Here is a 22,013-nt window from a genome sequence, read left to right as displayed (position 1 = left end):
TCAACCTTGTTGACCGTTAAAAATTTCAGCGCGCCAAACTGGAATTAGTTTAACGTAACGTCTTTTACATTAATTATATGAACTTAACATATTTTACTTACTTGAAACAAGGGGTTTCTCCAATTCCTACATTTGTGGACACGGGTCCTGTGCGTCCAGCCTCCTGCCACGGTTCCAAGAGACTGCGCTCGTTATTATAATTAAACGTTTATTAAGTACCAAGGTTGTGCCCTGCTCCAGTCTGTCAATTATCTTTATATTTAAATATAACCTACCTGGCAGCTGTTACATACTTATTTACCAAAGGAATATTTTATCTCAGCTTTCAACTGCCACCAAATACTCATGTATAATTAAGGAGACTTAATTAAGTCGAATACGTTTTCTGCCAGCATAATTTAAAAAAACCAAAATCTCCACCAAGGATTCCAGTTAGACTTTCAAAATAGCGACGAGAGGGTAGATGTACAAGAATTTCACCATCTTCAGTTCTGACGCCAACTTTCAAGAGTAGCTTCTGTCTTGTGGTCTACATGTGTCTTACCAACACTGCATCATGTGTGGCCGCAACTCGCACCTCTGAGGAAGGTGAGGGTCATTAGCTGCGTTGATACCTGGAGACATAATGGCACTGAGGCAGCATGCAATATTCAGTTACACACTCCAAGAACAATAGATGATAGAAGAAATGCTTCGAGGGAAGATAGAGATAGGTAGATAGATACAGGGATGAATAGATACATAGATATACAGATGGATGGATGGATAGATAGATAGATAGATGATAGATAATAGATGCATGGATAGGTAGGTGATAGATAATAGATGAAGAGATACATGGATAGATAGATACATAGATGGGACAGATGATAGATAGATAGATAGATAGATAGATAGATATTAGATGGATTTATAGGTGGATGGATAGGGGATAGATAATAGATGGATAGATACATGCATAGATAGATACACAAGTAGATACATAGATAGATACATACACTGGATGGATGCATGATAGATAGATAGATAGATAGATAGATAGATAGATAGAGACAGAAACAGACATAATAGATAGATATAGATGATGGATGGATAGATGGATGGATAGATACATAGATAGACAGATAATAGATAGATATAGATGATGGATGGATGGATGATTGATAGATGATAGATAGATAGATAGATGATAGATAGATACAGAGATAATAGATATAGATGATGGAAGGATGGATAGATACATAGATAGACAGAGATAATAGATAGATATAGATGATGGATGGATGGATGATTAATAGATGATAGATAGATAGATAGATACATAGACACATAGATACACGGATATAGATATGATGGATGGATGGATGAATGGATGGATGGATGAATGGAGATAGATAGATAGATATGATGGAAGGATAGATGGATAGATGTATGGATGGCAGGATATATGGATGGATGGATACATAGATAATGATTGATGGATAGATACATGATAGATGGATGGATAGATAGAGATTACATAGATAGAAAGTAGATAGATAGATAGATAGATAGATAATAGATGGATGGATGGATATATAGATGATTGATGGACAGATAGATAGATGATGGATGGATAGATAGATAGGTACAATTGCTTCTATCACAAGATTTTTTTTCTCATTTGATTGTACCCTGTTTTACAGTCTTATTATGTCTGTGAAAACGGGGTACGGGAGCCAGACAAGCAGTGATGTTCACGCGAGCATTACCGTGGGCAAGACAGGCACATCATCCCTGGGAAGGGATCTTCAGCCAGAGCTCCTTAATTTCTGGAGACACAACCAAGGAGCCAGCGTTGCAAGGAGGTCATACTTCAAAGACATTCCAGTCCTGGGATCCTGCACGCCGTCCCCTCCCCCCCTCCCCCGCAGGGCCCTCTCTGCCCACAGACCTTCTCCCAGGGCAGCGCGTCTCGCCTGTAACTGACGCCTGGGCTGTTGGGGAAGAGAACACAATACAGCTCACTCCAGTTCCCTGCAGCATCAATGCAAATACAACAGAGGAAGCCCGAGGGCCCGGAGGGCAGGGGGTACAGTCCCCATCAGAAGGGATCCTGGTAGGAATTTGGGAACACTCTGTACCCACACAGTGACACGTCACCTCAGAGCCCCAAATGACTCCAGACCAAAAACACGCAAGGATCCCGTTCCGGGGCGTGCACTGGAAAAAGTAGCCAAGGGGAGAAACGGGGAGAGGCTGTAAGTCCGGGTTGACAGCTTCAGTGTGCGACCTGCCCAGCAGGACTGTGACAGGGCAGCGGAAGGTCAGTAGCGCCAGGAAGCCTTCTGCAAAGTGCTGGATCACTGGGGGGTCCTCAGCAAGAGCCATCTTGGTGCCAGGCCACATTCAGCAACGTCTGCAGGCGTTTGGGGCGGTCACAACCTGGGCAGCGGGAGGTGTTACTGGCCTCTGGTCTTACCCCTCAACGGGGAGCGAGGTGGGGTGCACCACAGGTCACGTGGAAATTCCAAGATGTGTCTCCTCTTAGTCGGGTTAAAAAAACTAAAGTAAAGCAAACAGTCCACAAAACACAAGGAGTCCCGCTGCCCTCCTCCATCACCCGCATCCCCGGGGGGCGGAACCTTGTTCCTGTCCTTTGTTAAGTTCACAAAGAATGTTGGACGCCTGGAGCCATTAAGACTGCTGTTATCTGCCAGGCGGGAGCCCCCAGTGGAAAGTCTGCAAGGCTCAGGCCCCCGGGTGGGGTGGGGGTGGGGGTGAACCCACACAAGGGGCTTTGAGGGGGGACGTGTTGATGGGACGGCACGCCTGGGAATGCACAGCAAGGTCTGATTCAGGAAAGCCTTTGAAAGGAAGTCTTTGGTGTGACGGCTGTGCCTCCGGCAGGAGGAAGCCGGCTCCCCGGTGAGTAGAAAAGAACAGACACAAACAAGAGCAATGGCCTCAAACCCCAGAGCAGCTCCCCAGCGCGGGCATCCGCCTCGGCGGCTGCGAAGTTCCTGGCCTGTGATGCTGCTGGCCCGCAAGGCACACCTATTTTCTGTTCCCCCTTTTCCTTGCGGAGGCAGACGCAGGCTGCAGGGGAAGGGGCGCGGGCTGCGAGCAGCTGGGGAGAGGCATTTTCAAGGCAACCGGTTGGCCGCTTTGGAGGGAGACCCAGCACAGAGCCCTGAGCTGTGGACAGAGGTCAGGAGGTTGCCACCCGCTGGGGAACGAATGAGTCACCGGCCCCCGCGGGAGCCTTGTGCGCTGCCCCCCTGGCGCCTTGCGTGTTCTAATGAGTAACAGAAAGTCTCCTGTACCAACAGGCCGCTGGCCACGGCCCGGCCACTCTCTCTGCACAACCGAACTTGCTTCTCCTCCACATCCTTGCTGTGGCTTTGAACGGACTGAGACGCTGTGCACATGCGTGCGGCCGGCCGGCCGGCCGAGGAGGCCTGGGCACTGGCGGCCACCTCAGGACAGTCCCGCAGGACCAGCCGTGCCCCCTGCTGCACCGCCAGCCGATCCCTGAGGTCCAGGCGGCCCGGCCCCGACAGAGCACAGCCAGCCAGGTAACTGGGAAGCCCACAGAAGCGTGAAAGTATCACTGACTGGTCCCCCCCCACCCCATCTCTCTCTCTCTCTCTCTCTCTCTCTCTCTCTCTCTCTCAGACACACACACACACACACCGCTGGGGTGATTGCAAAAAGGAACCAGATTGAAAGGAACCAGAAAAATCATGCAGAGGTGGGGAAGCATGGAGACGGGATTGTGAACGGGTCTCAGAGCCTGTGGACGTGGCTGGGATCCCGGAGATCGGAAAGCGAGCTGGTTTTGGGAGCAGATCCAGGCAGAGCCGGGAAGGCAGGCTTGCTGTCTGGGGTCTGGAGGACAGCCGGGAAGCTGCGTGCAATTTCTTCCCACCCGGAGAAGACACTGCATTGAAGGGTTTTTCTTTCTCTGTGTCCTTTAAAAAAAAAAAATTGAGAGGGGCTCTTAGGTGGCTCAGTCGGTTGAGCGTCCGACTTTGGCTCAGGTCATGATCTCACCATCTCTGAGTTCGAGCCCCATGTTGGGCTCTGTGATGACACCTCGGAGCCTGGAGCCTGCTTCCGATCCTGTGTCTCCCTCTCGGCCCCTCCCCCACTCACACTCTGTGTCTTTCTCTCTTTCAAAAACAAATAAACATTAAAAACAAACGAATAAATGAAAAGACCGGGCATCTACGGTTCGTGGGGCGAACAAAGCTGACCGGATCTGTAAACGTTGTTTCAGTGGAAGTCCGTGACACCCAGTCACGTTCCAAAGGCAGAGTGGGGGTAGCAGCAACGTGGGCAGAAAAGCCCCAAGTATTTATCGTCCTGCCCATGACAGATGCACGGTGCACATTCTTAACACAGCGTTCAGCTTCCTTAAAGCCTTTCTGACAGAGAAGACCATTCTTACGAGTTTTCGGTAGCTGTTTTAAGGTTTTCTTGACACGATCCGAGCGAATCAAAGTTTCCCGTTCGATAGGTAGGTACTATCTTACGTGTTGAACATCGTTATTACATACGTCCTTGTTTCTTACAGGAAATACGAGCGGAAAGAGAACATGTTACGTCTGGAGCACGCTTGGTAAGGTAGAAACACGTGCAGTCGCCAGTCTTCTGTTTGCGTCTCTACCTTTCTTGACGCCCCCTCGCTCAGGACGCACTGATGGAGCGCTCTGGCACACCTAGTAATTGGGGTTTATATCGCTGTCCCACACTCTGCAATCTGGGAGCCACTCGAAGGAATTCTATTCCACTTTTCCCAAACCGCGTCGTCTGGTTTTCCGGGATGCCCATACCGCAAATCTTCTTTGGAGACTCAGATCCCATGTTGATTTCATGGCCCCGGGGATGGGCACACGCTTGTCCCTCTGTATATGCACCTGCCCACAGAGACTTCCAGAAACAGGAGGGCCCCCACAGAGGCCCCGGTTATGGTGGCGATAGTGGTAGGAAAGGCACCACCCCCCCTGCCCCGTGCCAGTCTTTGGTAGTTCCACATTCATGCTACAATATACGGCAACTTTTCAAAGACTCAGAATCACCAGATGGCATTGGTGAGCTTTTGCCCTGACTTGGGCCCTGACTCAGTGGCCCAGTTCCCACCAACGGGCCGCAGAGACCCAAGTTCAACACAGTTTACTTGTTTAAAGAAAAACGAGAAAGAGGCAAAGGCAGAGAGTTGTAGCTGTTCTGGGGACCTGATCCAAGCCACAAAAAAGGACTTTCCTCAGTCATGGTATGAGTCCTAATAACAGACCCCAGGGCTTCCAAAGACAAAATGTTTACACTTCAGATAAAATCATCAAGGGCCACCTGGGTGGCTCAGTCAGTTGAGCGTCCGACTCTCGATCTCAGCTCAGGTCTTGATCTCACCGTTCAGGAGTTCAAGCCCCACCTCAGGCTTGTGTGGACAGTGCAGAACCTGCTTGGGATTCCGTCTCTCCCTCTCTCTCTCTTCCTCTCCATAATGCTCTCTCTATCAAAATAAATATACAAATTAAAAAAAATAAAAAATAAAAAACCATCCTTCTCTCTCTCTTCCTCTCCATAATGCTCTATCAAAATAAATATATAAATTTAAAAAAAAATAAAAAAACCATCCAGAAGGTGAATTGTTTTCAACTTTAAAACAAAACTCAAATACCTGAGAAATGTAGTCAAACCCTTCCACAGCACGATGCAATATCCAAGTCCCCTAGTGACGCCCCTACAAACGTCACTATTTAACTGGAAAGCAGCGTTAAGCTTTCATTGGTGCCTTGTCTTGCAGGACCTGGCTAGCTGTGACAGTGGGCGCACTTCTGAGGGTGACGCCCTCCGCCAGCAGGGATCTATCTGGTTCGCGTCCAAACATCCTTCTTCTGATGGCAGACGATTTCGGCATTGGCGACATTGGCTGCTATGGCAACGACACCATCAGGCAAGGATCTGAGAACGGGTCCTCTGGCGTCTCGATGAAAACCCCACTGACAGGGGGTCAAACCTTTGACGTGTGCAGTCCGGACCTTGACCGGATTCCGCACACGTCCGTGCCACGCCCCCTCGCCCCTCGTTCTGCCCTCACCAGCGCTAACCCCAGCTCAGATGCCTCCTACGTGTGACTCCTCATTTCACTTTGAAACGTGGTTTCTATCAGCACAGTCCATGAGGGACAGTGTCCAAAGATTCATTGGTGTTGCGTCTAAGTCAAACACCAGGGCTTCCTCACCCTCCACTTCCGTCCATCAAGTCAAGCCTACCCAACCATGCATGACTTTTCCCGTGCTCCCCTCTGGAAAGCCCTGCTTCGGTCACACAAATCCATGCCCCCGTCACCCCAACATACCTCACCACACTCACCTGTCATCGCTAGCCCGTCTCACGTAGAATGACCTCACTCCATCACCTGGGTCACATTCTAACTGCCCTTGGGCACTGAACTCAGCCAACACCAGGAAGGGTCATCTGAATCCCACCCTCGAGTCCCAACGACAGCGTGCGGCTGCCATGAGGTCGAATTTTCAGGTCCTCTCATGGTTCACGTGACGTCCAAAGTTCTGGCCACTGCCTTTTGGCCACTCCCAAGAACACCTTGCTGTGCTAAATGATGATGGGCTGATTTTCCTATGAAATATGTAGCAGTTCTTGGAGACAAAAAACCCATGTGTGTCTTTGTTCAGCAACAAAACCGTTCGTGTTTCTTCTGCAGGACTCCAAATATTGACCGCCTCGCACGAGATGGTGTGATGCTCACCCAGCACCTCGCGGCCGCGTCAGTGTGTACCCCAAGCAGGGCTGCTTTCTTAACGGGCAGATACCCTCTCCGATCAGGTCTGTTCTCCCTCATGTCTCACCATGGCTCTGGAGAAGAGCGTGTTCCCTGTAACTCCTCTAACGCAGGTATTAAAGCATGGGTCCACTGGTATCGTGGGGAGAGAATAATCTGATATCGCCATAGTTTTACCATCAGATATAGAGCCCCATTGATAATGACGTGACTCAGATGGGGCGTTTCGGTAGGGAATAGACAAAAAGTTGGAAGTCTGTGTGATGTTCTTGGACCCTAAGGACGAAGAAGGTCCATATCAAGGGTTTTCCCCTTTGGTTAAAGCAAATTGATTGTACACGTCAACCGTATCTTGAAAGGCCTTCACAGCACCATCTGAAGTAACAGGCTGATGTTTGAATAACTGGACACTGGCCTGGCCATGTGACATATCAAATGAACTGTCACAGACCCTCCTGTATATGGGTCTCTGGCACCTTCTCATGTCCCAGGGAAGAAGGAATCCTGGCCAACTTAAGCTGAAACACCCCACCTGTCTTTGTTATGGCCGAGAACTACGTATGTTCCCCTAGTCTCCTGCGGAGTCAGATGCATTCTCAAAGGTTTGGAAAATCTCAGACAGAATTCTCCAGGTCCCCAAAAGGTGATCAGTGGGAACTATGTTCACTCTTTGAACCAGGTGGTTCTTCCCTAGTAAGACTGAGCTGCATTGGTGAAAATGGTCTAGGGGGCATAGAGCACCTTCTAAGTCAGTGGTTTTCAACTGTATACTTCAGAACTTCAGAAAAATGTTTAACCTACCTTTTGGAACACTCGCGTCCATGCCTTGGGTATGTCAGGGCTGGTAGGAATTATAGCCGTGGCTCCCTACCTTGCTGGCACATTTGAATCATCTAGGGCGTCTTGCAACCCACCCCAAATTCTACCCCCAACCAACTGAAATCAAGCTCTCTGGATTGACGACCAGGTTTCAGAATAGTTTGAAGCTTCTCAGATGATTCCAAAGTGCAGACAAGTTTGAGAACCCCTGGGTTATATCAAGAGTTTGGTGAAATTATAAAACCAATTTTAATTCCCCTTCCTGTGTCCTTTCATCCTCTTTGTGTGTATAACCTTCACACAGAAGCACAGTTAAGTGTTTTTGCTAATTGTTCAATTAATTTTTCACTGCCTGTTTTACATGAAAAATTAACCATAATGGCAAATGTCGATGTGTGATGGTAACATTTCTTTGAAAATGATTCCTCAAAGGTATGGTTTCCAGTAATGGTTATCGTGTTCTTCAGTGGACGGGAGTATCTGGAGGGCTCCCGACCAACGAGACAACGTTTGCAAAAATATTAAAGGACAGAGGCTATGCCACTGGGCTAATAGGTATGTGCAGTTTTTAAAGTATTAATCACATTGCTTTTATATGAAGAGGATATTCAACCATAAAGCTTGCAAATTACGTAGTCATGACACACTGGGATCGTCCACCGGACAGAAAGCTCCCTCCGTGCATGCAGGAACGACCTTAATACCTGCAGGTTGCTTCGTGCAAAGTACATGCTCAAGAAATGTCCGCTTAATGAAACATCTAGCATGTCATACTATTTGCTGATGCACTGTCACAAAAAAATTAGAAAACTCTTTTCTAATGTCACCAAATGACCAACAATTTCCCCCTAAATTCCGCTTAGAAATGTGCCTCTTAGTACATTCCCTCTCTGCTTCCATAAATACCATGCTTACTTTTCTGTATGTCAACAAACCATGTCATGTGTAAGTACAATCAGGGACAGCAGTTTCTTGAGAGGGGACCAAGCTGTCACTATCGTTATCATCTTATACTGATAATTTTTATTAACAGTGCCATTTATTGATCAAAAAAAAGCAAGACCACCTGATACGCTGACCATCAAATCTGATAGGCTCTTTGTTGTTTTGGGGACAGAAGTCTACCAACATGGAACATTCCTTGGAAAATTGATGAGGTTTTCTGGATGGGAGGCACCACTTGGGGTGGTGGGAAGATACACAGGCCTCTTTGTCAATACCCTAGTAGTGACAGTAGAGAAGCTAAACACCTGTCATTGGTTGAACTTGACAGTTGTGTTCTGTAGAACCTAATGTCCACCATGACCCTGACCATCATTTCAGTGCTTTAACAAAGAGAGGGACAATCCCAAAGTCAAGAAATCTTTTCCCCACTGACTACAGCAGATTGCATTTTCTTTTTTTTTTTTTAACGTTTATTTATTTTTGAGACAGAGAGAGACAGAGCATGAACGGGGGAGGGTCAGAGAGAGGGAGACACAGAATCTGAAACAGGCTCCAGGCTCTGAGCTGTCAGCACAGAGCCCGACGCGGGGCTCGAACTCCCGGACCGCGAGATCGTGACCTGAGCCGAAGTCGAATGCTTAACCGACCGAGCCAACCAGGCGCCCCCAGATTGCATTTTCTAGAGCAATCTGAGCATCCTGTGCCTTCCTTATTGACCTACCAGAGACCTTTGCAAATTCAGCCACAGTAGATTGAATAATGCTCACCAGAGATCATGTCCTACATGCTGGAGGCTGAAAATATTACTTTCTATGGAAAAAGGGTCTTTGCAGATGTGATTAAGTTGAGGATCTTGATATCACCTCACACCTGTCAGAACGGCTAACATTAACAACTCAGGCGACAACAGGTGTTGGCGAGGATGCGGAGAGAGAGGATCTCTTTTGCATTGTTGGTGGGAATGCAGCTGGTGCAGCCCCTCTGGAAAACAGTATGGAGGTTCCTCAAAAAACTAAAAATAGAACCACCCTACGACCCAGCAATTGCACCACTAGGCATTTATCCAAGGGATACAGGTGTATCCTAGTTTCGAAGGGGCACAGGCATCCCCATGTTTATAGCAGCGCTGTCAACAATAGCCAAAGTATGGAGAGAGCCCAAATGGCCATCGATGGATGAATGGAGAAAGATATGTAGTATATTTATACAATAGAGTATTACTCAGCAATCAGAAAGAATGAAATCTTGCCATTTGCAACTACCTGGATGGAACTAAAGCGAAATTAGTCAGTCAGAGAAAGAAATATCATATGACTTCACTCATATGAGGACTTTAAGAGACAAAATAGATGAACATAAAGGAAGGGAAACAAAAATAATATAAAAACAGGGAGGGGGACAAAACAGAAGAGGCTCTTAAATATGGAGAACAAACAGAGGGTTACTGAAGGGGGTGTGGGAGGGGGGATGGGCTAAAAATGGGGAAGGGGCACTAAGGAATCTACTCCTGAAATCACTGTTGTGCCATATGCTAACTAACTTGGATGTAAATTTAAAAAATAAATGAAATAAACATCACAGTTATGTTCACAAATGAAAAAATAAAATAAATAATAAAATAAGGATCTTGAGAAGACAAGATTGTTCTGGATGACCCACGTGGGTCTTATGTGCAAGGACAAGGGTCCTTTAGAGAGAGATGTAGAGAGATAGATGACACAGAAGGGGAGAAGGCAGTATGGCCAGAGGCAGAGATGGAAGGGATATGACCACAAGTCAAGGAACACTTGGAGCCTCCAGAAGACATAAGAGGCAGGAAAGATGCTCCTGTGGAGCCTACAGGTGGAGCACAACCCTGTCACCCCTTGATTTCGGGCTTCTGGCCTCAGAACTACGACGGCACAAATTCCCGTTGTTTTAAGCAACCACGTTTATGGTAATTCGTCACAGCAGCCTAGGGAACAATACGGCCCTAACGCTGCCACATGAGGTCCGGGTCCAGGTTGTGCTTCAAATCACAGTGAGCACTACTCACACCCGTCTGCTGTCCTGCCCTTTTTCCGCTCCCAGCAGAGTGCCTGGAATGTGGCGAGCACACGGTACCCACTAACCAATGACCCAACTATTTTGCCTTTCAGGGAAATGGCACCTGGGTCTCAACTGTGAATCTTCCAACGATCACTGCCACCACCCTCTCAACCACGGATTCGACCATTTCTACGGAATGCCGTTTTCCATGATGGGAGACTGCATCCGCTGGGAGCTGTCAGAGAAGCGTGCAGGTATGGAGCGGAAACTCAACGTCTGCTTCCAAATCATGGCCTTGGCTGCCCTCACGCTCACCGCTGGGAAACTCACCCACCTGACGTCAGGCTCATGGACTCCAGTCATCTGGTCAACCATGGCTGCCATGTTACTCTTCACGACCTCGTATTTCCTGGGAGCCCTGATTGTTCACGCAGACTGCTTTCTGATGAGAAACCACACCATCACTGAGCAACCCATGCACTTTCCAAGGACGACGTCTCTTATTCTCAAAGAGGTCTCATCCTTCATCCAAAGGTGAGCATCCAAGGAAGGGTTGGCTTCATCCTAGGGCTCTGGTCCATGGTGAAAATGCATTTTGAAAAGTCTTTTTCTATAATGAGGATAAGACCAGTGAAATCACCATAGCCCAGAAAGACGTTTTTGGTAAACTGTGTCATAGATGATGTTCAGTTGAGCCCCACTTGAGTCAGTCGCATTGCGTAAGCACCCGCTGATCACCACCGGCCGTATTTAACTAACAAAACAAACTGAAACACCCGTAGATTTACAATAAATTCTAAATATTTTTAAAGCTCTATCATCAGAACTACATTGTCCTCTTGGTAACTCTATGCTAAATGTGAGTTTGAGTAACAAGGAACTTACTGTGTCAGAGCCCAGAGGGACTTGATGAAAAGCTATGCCAAACAGAGGTGGTTTCTATGCTCCCCAAGGGTGTTCCAGTAAAGTGGGGGCAGGGGGACCCCTGGTGAACCCCAGTTCACTTGGTGGTGATGAGGTTGTGATCATGTTCCAGAACATTCTTTTCATGGAAGTGCCTAACGTGAGTCTGAAATGATGTTGACAGTACAGTTGACCTTGAACAACGTGGGGCTTTTGAGACGCCCACACCATGTGCTGAGGAAAATCACGAATAACTTTGACTCTCCCAAAACGTAACTGTTAATAGCCTATTGTTGACTGGAAGTTTTACTGATCACATGAAGTGTCGATCAACACATTGTTTGTGTGCTATATGTATCCTATGCTGTGTTCTTACAATAAAGTGAGCTAGGGAAGCCCAGGTGTCTCTGTCTGTAGAGCATGGGACTCTTGATCATGGGGTTGTGAGTTTGAGCCCCACGTTGTATATAGAGATTACTTAACAATAAAACTTAAAAAAAAAAAGAAAGCCAAATATGCAATATCACTTTATCCTATACACTAAGGATTGAGGTGGGAACCTATACCGACATAATTGAATGAAATAAATAACTGAATTAAGTAAACTCCAGCCACCTGGAATTGTCTTACCTTCAGATCCAGAGGCACATACACCTATAAACTGCTAAAAACCAGGAAAAAAAATACGTGTCATATCTGTGCCATTTTTTAAGTTTCTTCATTTCTTTTTGAGAGAGAGAGAACCAGCAAGGGAGGGGAAGAGAGAAAGCAAGAGAGAGGATCCAAAGTGGGCTCTGAGCTGTCAGCACAGAGCCCGATGTTGGACTCGAAGTCAGAAACCGTGAGATCATGACCTGAGCCAGAGTCAGACGCTCAACCAACTGAGCCCGCCAGGCGCCCCTCAACAGACTTTAGAAGGGTGACGCCATCACATTAAACACTAGCAGGTAGACTTCTTTAAGGATATGACGATCTAGATCCCTATTTTGCGTCTTCTAGGGCCTCGGTCTCTGCTTTACGTAAAAGTAAACCCAGTCGTGTTATTTATTCTCAGAAACAAGCAAACACCTTTCCTCCTCTTTGTGTCCTTTCTACACGTGCACACCCCTCTGATCACCACCGAGAAGTTCCGCGGGAAGAGTGTCCACGGGCTGTACGGGGATAACACGGAAGAGATGGACTGGATGCTGGGTAAGTAAGTGCCTTTTCCCCGTGCAGACTGGATGGTTGCTTCTCCGGAAACAGCAGCAGGAAAGGAGATGAATGCAGACTACAGACGGAAGAGGCAGTGTGAACAGTGCGATCTCATTGCACAAGAAGGCTGCGAGCGATTGTAGCCTTTTCATCTCTCTGATGGCTTTGTTTCTTCTCGTCACACTGTCTTAGGTGGGTTGATGTTGGATTTTCCCCCAGGAGAACAGAGCTTAAAATCCCCATGGGGTAGGATTGTCTTGCCCTGTTCTCCCAGTGCATCCCCTGCGTTTGGAATGATGCCCGGAATGACAGAAAGGGCACATTTGTCCCATGAGTACATGGATACACACACACACACACACACACACACACACACTTCCCTGCTCCTCACACGAGGATTTGGGTCCCCTCGGGCTGACGCGCCGGTGGACAGAGAGGGCCAAGAGATGCAGAATGATGGGAATCAGATTTTAGGAGAAAACGTACTTTAAGAAATTTGCCGAAAACATCACCTTGGAGGAAAATGTATGACTTGAATGAACTGTTGGAGAAAACAGTGACGGTTGTGAGACCTGTAGGCAAAGATTGATGTCACATCGCGTCCCCCCGTGGGACTTTGTGATGCCATTTTCTTCAGGGCGAACTCATTCACCATTACCACTACGGTCCTTGTGTGGAAAAGATGAAAAATGACTGGAAAATCCAGAGTCGGATGGCCAACCAACTGAGCCACCCAGGCACCCTGGATATTGAGTGTTGAAAATGGAATTCACCATTCACGGTTGGGGGAAAATCTGCTAAATGAATGCATGTGCAGGTGTATGTACTCGAACACTTACTGAGTGATAGAATCTGAAATTCTACAGTACAGAGCTAAGAACCCCCTAAGTCCATCAAGATAAGGAACCCAAGATACATTTAAGGAATCTTTTCTATAGCCTTAGTGCCTCTGTGCTCCAATTTCAAACACAACCAAACCACAGTATGATCATTTAAAAAAAAAATCTTAAACATTTATTTATTTTTGAGACGGAGAGAGACAGAGCATGAACGGGGGGAGGGCCAGAGAAATAGAGGGAGACACAGAATCTGAAGCAGTCTCCAGGCTCCAAGCTGTCAGCACAGAGCCCGATGAGGGGCTCAAACTCACAAACCGTGAGATCATGACCTGAGCCGAAGTTGGTCACTCAATGGACTGAGCCACCCAGGCGCCCCTAAAAAAATTTTTTTAACGTTTATTTATTTTTGAGAGAGAGAGAGAGAGAGCGCACAAGCAGGGGAGGGGCAGAGAGAGAGGGAGACACAGAATCTGAAACAGGTTCCAGGCTCTGAGCCATCAGCACAGAGCCCGATGTGGGGCTCGAACTCACGGACCGCGAGATCATGACCTGAGCCGAAGTCGGCCGCTTAACTGACTGAACCACCCAGGCGCCCCGGTAAGATCATTTTTTAAGTGAAAATAATTGTCCTCACGTAGAGAGGCGGAGGACAAGGGATTTTTAGGACAGAGAAACTATTTTGTCAGTTACTATAATGCCACATACATGGCATTATGCACTTTATCAAAAGCTTTAGAATGTACAACACCAAGAGTGAACCATGGTTTAAACTGGAGACTTCAGTTAATAATCGTTTATCAGGGGAGCCTGGATGGCCCAGTCAGTTAAACATCTGACTCTTGATCTCAGTTCACACCATCATCTCACATTTGGTTGAGTCTGAGCCCCTTGTCGGGCTCTGTGCTGATAGCGTGGAGCCTGCTTGGGATTCTCTCTCTCTCCCTCTCTCTGCCCCTCCCCTGCACGTGGTCAATCAGGCACTCTTTCTCTCTCTCCCAAAATAAATAAACTTAAAAAAACAAAACAGTTTATCAGTATCCCTCATTGATATGACTCAACTTCTCTATAAAACCCAAAGCCATTCTAAAAATAAAATCTATCCATCAAAGGAGGGGGGTTCAATAGAGCCACAAATTTAAATATCTTTGTCCAAAACAAAGCAACTGAACACAAAGAGACGGCTGAACAATGAGTGAAAAAAAGAAAAAAAGAAACAAAAATAGCGACATGGTTCATTTAAAGCTACATGATTGCGCTCTCTCCAACCAATTAAAATGCAGAGATCATCAGACTGTATGAAAAAGCAAAACCCAACCCAAAAGAGATACTGGTTAAATATAAAGAAACAGATGATAAGGTAAAAGGAAAAGCCAATAATGGGATCTCTTTGGGACCATAGTCAACCTCCATGACACCCCGTGCTCATGACAAAGCAAGTTGGAAGTTCTGTCTATTGTTAGGAAGAAATAAGATTTCCTGTTGAGGTAACTGTGAGAAACTTTGAGCCACACTGGTAAACTATTCTCCATTAATGGACATATATCTCCAATGCCATTGTCGGCCTGCTTCTTAGACCCTCTTGGTCTCTTTCCTTTTTTCTTTCTCTCCTGTGTGTGTGTGTGTGTGTGTGTGTGTGTGTGTGTGTGTGTTTAGTTTTTTTTTAAAGTTTATTCATTTTTTGAGAGACAGAGACACAGCTTGAGCAGGGGAGGGGCAGAGAAATAGAGGGAGACACAGAATCCGAAGCAGGCTCCAGGTTCCAAGCTGTCAGCACAGAGCCAGACGTAGGGCTCGAACCCATGAACCGTGAGAACATGACCTGAGCTGAAGTTGGATGCTTAAGCGACTGAGCCATCCAGGTGTCCCCTGTTTTTCGTTTTTCATTTTTGTTTAATGGAAGCATGGTTGACTCCATAATCTTCTTTTGCCTCCTTTTTAAATTTTTGCTATTTTTCTTCCTATGCAATATATTCTGTGTAGCTTGCCTGAAGCATGTTGGAAACAGAATGGGGTGCATCCGAGGGTGTATATGAACCTTGGGTCGGTGATGCTCAGAATAGCATGACTACACTGGCATTCGCTCCCATTCATGTGCTAACACTAAAGGCTTATTCTCATGGAGAGCTCCAAAATACTCCACCACGCACGGAAGACTTTGTTTTAAGACGGCCTTCCCGTTTGACTGGCTCACATGCCATCTATTCTTTGCAGGGAAGATCCTTGATACTTTGGACACGGAAGGCTTGACCAACAGCACCCTGGTTTATTTTACGTCGGATCATGGGGGATCTTTAGAGTCTCGACTCCAAAACAACCAGTATGGCGGGTCGAATGGAATCTATAAAGGTAGGGAGAGTCCCAGATCCTTGTGTCTGGTCTTTATCTCCACCCTACAGTTCCCCACCCTTCCCTTGGAATGGGGCCATGCATGTCAAGAGAGTCACCAGAGACTCTGCCTTTCTATTCAGGGTAGAAAGTATAATTTGTCATACTGAAACTTGATTTTTTTTTTTTTCTTTTGCACAACGCTGTGGTTTCGGTAGAATCACAGAATTATGAAAACATCACCACCGCTCAATCGCAAAACACGGTCAATTCCTCAGAAAGAAACTCAGTACCCATGTGCAGTCATTCCCGGGTCCTCCCTGTGCCCAGCCCCTGGCAACCGCCAACTCTTTCTCTGCCTCTTCTAACCAGTTCATGTAAATGGAATCGTGCAGTACGTGGTCCTTGACAACTGGCTTCTTTCAGCGAGCACGATGCCTCTCCCAGGTCCGCCCACATCGTGGCACGTGTCAGTGCCGTGTTCCTTTTTATGGCTAAGCTTCCACTGTGTGGAGGGGCCACAGTTTGATTACCCATTGATTGAGGGAGGGACTCAGGAATTAGGCAATGCATCCAAGGAGGGTGGGTACCCGTGGTGGCCACATCATATGCAAACTAGAATGCTATCAACCACAGACACATCATTATCAGATGTACCCCAAGGATTGTAAAACACACTGCCAAAAAAATACGGCCCGATCACATTCTTTTCTGTTCGTGTTTACACACAGGTGGCAAAGGGATGGGGGGCTGGGAAGGCGGGATCCGCGTCCCGGGGATCTTCCGGTGGCCTGGGGTGCTGCCGGTCGGCCGAGTGATCCACGAGCCCACCAGCCTGATGGATGTTTTCCCCACCGTGGTCCAGCTGGGGGGCGGTGAGGTGCCCCAGGACAGGTACCTAACAGCCCAAGGAAACTCAAGCAGCTCAGTTTTGCATGCAGACAAACGTGTATGTGAAATGTCATTGTCACTTCTGCATTGCGTGACATGCCCGTGATATCAGTTTCTGGGAAAACACTCCAGGCCCCCCGTTATGAGCTATTAGGATCAGCTGTCCGCTTCATTTGATACACAGAATGTTTATTTCCCTTCTCCTGATTCATAAGTGGAGCCATGTTATTATGGTGGCCATTGAAAAAATCTAACAATTCATCGTGGGAAATTACTTTTCATGTAGTGTGGTAGAGATTTTGTACAGATTCCAATTGTTTTGTCTTAAAAATTATAGAGACTTTTTGGGGAAATAGAAAATAATATTATTTCATAATCTAATTAATTATGTATATAATCATATAATCATAATGATGCAAAAATATAAGAAATATATGATTCTCATACAATTATAAATTGATATATATCATGTCGATCTATCTATGATTTAGATACATTTTCCATATTTTATGCATATTCATGTAAAAACATATATATTTAGACATCTTTCTGAACAGACAAAAAATTTAATGCCTTCATGGTATTTTCTTTCAACCATCCCCTTATAATTTTTAGCCTTGTTTTAAAAAAAATACTGTCTTATCATGTTATTGTCTGGCATGATTACCTCCTTATTAAGAATCCCCTAGAAGGTGAATTCCTGAGTCAAAGCGTATGGCCGTTTACAGATAAATCTCTTCGTGTATTTTGTCAAAATTTTCCTTAGGAACCACAAGCAGACATATGCGAGATGTCTACTTTAAAACATAACAGAGCTAAGATAAATGTAAATTTTGTACAGGTAATTTATATAAAATTACTCATATGTGTGTATACAAATATACATATATGTGTGTATTATAATTTCCACCATTTTATCCCTGGAGAGGTTGAGTATTTCATACCTTTAGTCAACATTCTTCTGTTTTTTCTTGCATTGAATATCATATCTCTGGTTGATTTTTTTTTTTTTTTCTAACTGGGTGCTAATCTTTAAATTAATTTCTAATTTATCATTTGCTTTAAAAATAAAAATTTGACATGTATATTGCAAATGTGTTTCACTAGATGAAAAAAGAAATGCAGCCATATAATGCATATATTTATGTTATATATATGTGTGTATATATATGGATATATAAGGATATACACATGTATTTATGTGTATATATGTGTGTGTGTATATATACACACAAAACCAATGTTATATATTATATGTGTGTGTATATATGGATATATATAAGGATACACACATGTACAAAACCAATACTATATATTATATATATGTGTGTGTGTGTATAAGAATATATATAAAGATATATATATGTTTATGTGTATATAAACACGATGAAGAACATTAATGAAACTAGAGAAAAAGATCCCCTTTCCATGGGCATCTGTCAAAACCTATCCTCAGTATCGGTGATTTACATATGACCCACAAGATTCTGAAAAGTAATCAAGACAATTAAGAAAAATCAAGAAAGATCGCTGCAGTTGTCCATAAAGTCATTTGATTACCTTCAAGTATGGGGAAAGTTAATGGCCCGATACATCCACGAAACTTTACCGCTGGTGGGCAAGTCCCAAAGAAACACAGACCTGTTTCCCACCCTGAAGCAGTGGACCCCGTCACTAGGACATCAAATGCTCAGGGCCATCCCTGCAAATCACAAGTAGTGGGTTTCAGCTGTCTCCTACAAAGTGTGGAGAAAATGGAACCGGAGTCCCTAGAAGACCTCGTCCTGAGTGGGATGGAGTCACACCTTGGAAACCGGAGAAGACAAGGAAGGGAAGAGGGAGGAAAACCCAACAGGTGGGGCTAGGGGAGGGAACACAAAAGCAGGACGAGTGGCAGGCAAGGAAATGGTACCCAGTCTTGATGAATGCACCGTAGGCTGCAATGGCTTAGAACCCAGTACAGTATAAAACCAAAGAGTCAGGTCACAGAACCTTCGGCTTACGTTTGCATTCCTAACAAGGTCGGTCTGGTAATAGCTGGATCCTTGGGGATACTTTAGCCAAAGGTGATGTTGGCAGACAAAGAATGGAGGCACCTGTCCCAGTGCTTCCCTAAACTTGCTAAGGCTCGAGCATGCCTTCCGTGCATCCTTGCTGCACCCCTGAGTCCCTGTGCTCCTCGTCTGCAGGGTGATTGATGGCCGGGACATGCTGCCCTTGCTGCTGGGGACAGCACAGCACTCGGATCACGAATTCCTGCTGCATTACTGCGAGAATTTTCTGCACGCAGCCCGCTGGCACCAACGTGACGGTGAGTTCTCTGGAACACGGAGTCATGTCTTGGCCTGTACTCCCATGGCTCTGCTTCACACGAGCCCTTATTATCCCTCTCTTGACAGTATTTTCCCCTCACAGCTTCCGGATGCAAGCGGTCAGTCACCTTATCACCATAGTACCATTGTTTAGGGGATTTCATTTGGCCTTCCAGAACACAGGTGTTCTAGTCTGCCTCTCATCTTTGAAACCTGTGCTCTTAACCTACATTGGTCTCCACCTGTCCCAACCACCTTATCTCAACGACATGATTTCATCCTCGTAAGAATCACAAGTTTATGATATAAGCAGCAACATGCATACCAAATAATTTTTGCATTTCAAAACTTCCTGGGCTATTTTGGCCCAACTGGCCTTTTAAAAGAAGTCTAAAATCATTTGCAAGGGCTTTTTTTTACTGTTTATTTTTTTTATAACTATTTATTTTTGAGAGAGAGTGCAAGCAGGGGAGCGGACAGAGGATCCAAAGTGGGCTCTGCATTAACAGCAGCAAACCCGGTGTGGGGCTCGAACTCACGAACCATGCGATCATGACCTGAGCTGAAGTTGGATGCTCAACCAGCTGAGCCACTCAGGATCCACTGCAAGATTTTTTTTTTTAATCCGATGGGACTATGATTTGGCTCTGCATCCCATGTATAAACTGACTCTGAGAGAAGGTTGGTTATCTTTACAATATCAGATTTTCCTGACTGAGTCACATTATGCCCCTCTACTTAGTCTTTTTGTTTAAAAAATATTGATTTCATCAAGCACATTGTTCCCATCCCTACTAATTTCATTGTATTTTAATTGCCTCCATATTTCTATGCATCTGATCTCCATCATCACTTAAGTGGCATTGCTAAAGGTTTTCCATTGTTAGAAATTTTTTGTTTAATTCAGCTCTTGCATTTACTGTAGAACTGTTAGTTTTGAATTTTACACACAATTGATTTCTGCTGCCACCTTTGTCTTCTGGTAACAGGGTTTCATTCATTTGAGTTACTTTTCTTCATTTCTATTTCCCTTCTATTACTCTTCTGTGCCTTGACATTTTCTCCTCTCCTTTGGATTTGCCCTATGGATTGATTGGATTTGTGACTTTATGACTGCATAGGTTTTGTGTTTCTTTTCTTCCTCCACTGTTTGGGAAGGACTGTATCCTTCTTGTGATTTAACTGTTATCTTTCCATTCCTCAAAACCATCCTCTAGAAGTCTCCAGCCATTTGAATCAAGGGTGAAGGAATACCTCTTGGGATCTCCCTTATTTGAGGAAGTTACCATAGATTTTTTGTTGTTGTTGTTTAGTGTTTAGTGTTTTAGTGTTTAGCATTTTTTGGAGAGAGAGACAGAGTGTGAGCGGAGGAGGGACAGAGAGACAAGAAGAAACATAATCTGAAACAGGCTCTAGGCTCCAAGCTGTCAGTCCAGAGCCCGACACGGGGCTCCAACTCGTGAACTGTGAGTTTGTGACGTGAGCCAAAGTTGGACGCCTAACTGACTGAGCCACCCAGGTGCCCCCTATAACATACACAGTTTTAAAATATTTATTTATTTTTGAGAAAGAGAGAGAGAGAGAGTGAGCAGGAGTAGGGCAGAGAGAGAGGGGGGCAGGATCTGAAGAGGGCTCTGCAGTGACAGCAGCAAACCCAATGACGGGTTCAAATCCATGACCGTGAGATCATGAGCGCTGAAGTCAGACACTTAACTGATTAAACCACCCAGGTGCCCCTAGACTGTTTTCTTTAAACGTCCCTCCCTTTTCATCCATTATTTTCCATATTATTGTAATCTACGTCCAGGCTCAAGTTTGTTCTTTTACATTGTGGCTGCCCGTTAATGACCTCTCATCTCACAGTAACTGGGCGAATATCTCAATGTTTTTTCAAGGTCAGTAGACAGTGGGTGATTCTGGGAAGCCAGTGAGGGAGGGTGCTGTTGAAGAGGCTTGAACGTTGGGAATACGCCCCCTGTCTACTGCCCCCGCCCTGGGTTACACATGGCTTCTCGACTCACTGTCGGGATACACGCGTGGGGGCCTCCCTCCCAGAGCAGCAGGAAGCCGGGAGGACAGGCTGTGCAGCTGGCACAACCCAACTCTGGGCAGGAGGCCAGTGCAGCGACCTCCCCAGTCCCTCCTTCTATTCTTTCAAAATCCCTTCCTGAGGCAGAACTAGGATGGGTGCCCTCCCAGAGAGGAAGGTTGGTTGCTATAGCTTGCCCCCTCCTTTCTTCCTCCCTCCCTCCCTCCCTCCTTTCCTTTCCCTAGCTGCCCAGCGCCCTGGAGCAAGCTTCATGAGAGCAGCTAGTGCCCTTGTAAGCCTCTGAGCATCCTGCCTGGAACTACCTACCACACAAGGAACTCACTCCTTTGTAGCTTTATTGAGTTGCCCAATCTGCCCCTCCATTCATTGCATCAGACACTTGGGCTTCTCCCAACACCCGTCCTCTGTCTCCACCTCAACTCATCCTCCTTCTCCAGGTCAACCCTCTGAGATTCGTGTCCTTCCCTCAGGAGGAAGACTGTGGAAAGTCCACTACACGACCCCAGTGTTCCACCCATATGGAGCTGGCGCCTGCTACGGGAGAGGGGTCTGCCCGTGCTTCGGGGACCAAGTGGCCCATCACGACCCACCTCTGCTCTTCGACCTGTCCAGAGACCCCTCCGAGGCGCACGCCCTCACGCCGGACACCGAGCCCGCCTTTTACCGGGTGATGGACACGATCTCACGCGCCGTGGAGGAGCATCGCCGGACGCTCAGGCCAGTCCCAATGCAGCTGGACGCGCTGGGAAACATCTGGAAACCCTGGCTGCAGCCGTGCTGTGGCCCGTTTCCCCTCTGCTGGTGTGATCGGGAAAACGGCCAAGCATAAGCGCCTCCAGGGAGAACCAGGTCCCCCTTCCAGATCCCTGCAGGTCTTTGCTGGTGGAATTAAACCTCCCCTAGCGGGTTAAGTTATCCAT

The 22,013-nt window shown here is 46.3% G+C and overlaps 1 protein-coding gene across 1 annotated transcript; it reads left to right on the top strand.

The window, feature by feature from the left end:
* The first annotated feature begins 3,013 nt into the window (after positions 1-3,013).
* On the top strand, positions 3,014-22,008 carry ARSL (arylsulfatase L). Its single transcript, XM_053891882.1, has 12 exons — positions 3,014-3,189; positions 3,312-3,557; positions 4,559-4,603; positions 5,792-5,941; positions 6,710-6,831; positions 8,039-8,161; positions 10,690-11,113; positions 12,537-12,673; positions 15,727-15,861; positions 16,572-16,734; positions 18,921-19,042; positions 21,564-22,008. Exons 2-12 carry the CDS (start codon positions 3,409-3,411, stop codon positions 21,920-21,922), a joined length of 1,929 nt encoding a protein of 642 aa, XP_053747857.1. The 5' UTR covers positions 3,014-3,189; positions 3,312-3,408; the 3' UTR covers positions 21,923-22,008.
* Positions 22,009-22,013: the final 5 nt, after the last annotated feature.

Source organism: Panthera pardus, unplaced genomic scaffold (assembly GCF_024362965.1).
Source record: "Panthera pardus isolate Hobbes unplaced genomic scaffold, ASM2436296v1 HiC_scaffold_27, whole genome shotgun sequence".
Lineage (NCBI taxonomy): Eukaryota > Metazoa > Chordata > Mammalia > Carnivora > Felidae > Panthera > Panthera pardus.
The sequence above is the reverse complement of the archived record's forward strand: the minus strand, read 5'-3'. Positions and strand labels throughout refer to the sequence as shown.

Bases quoted from the DNA above. Each gene is read 5' to 3' on its own strand.
- ARSL (XM_053891882.1), top strand. From the start codon at position 3,409: ATGCGTGCGGCCGGCCGGCCGGCCGAGGAGGCCTGGGCACTGGCGGCC. The intron at 4,604-5,791 runs GTAAGGTAGAAA...CTTGTCTTGCAG, and splicing joins TTACGTCTGGAGCACGCTTG to GACCTGGCTAGCTGTGACAG. The intron at 19,043-21,563 runs GTGAGTTCTCTG...TCCTTCCCTCAG, and splicing joins CCGCTGGCACCAACGTGACG to GAGGAAGACTGTGGAAAGTC.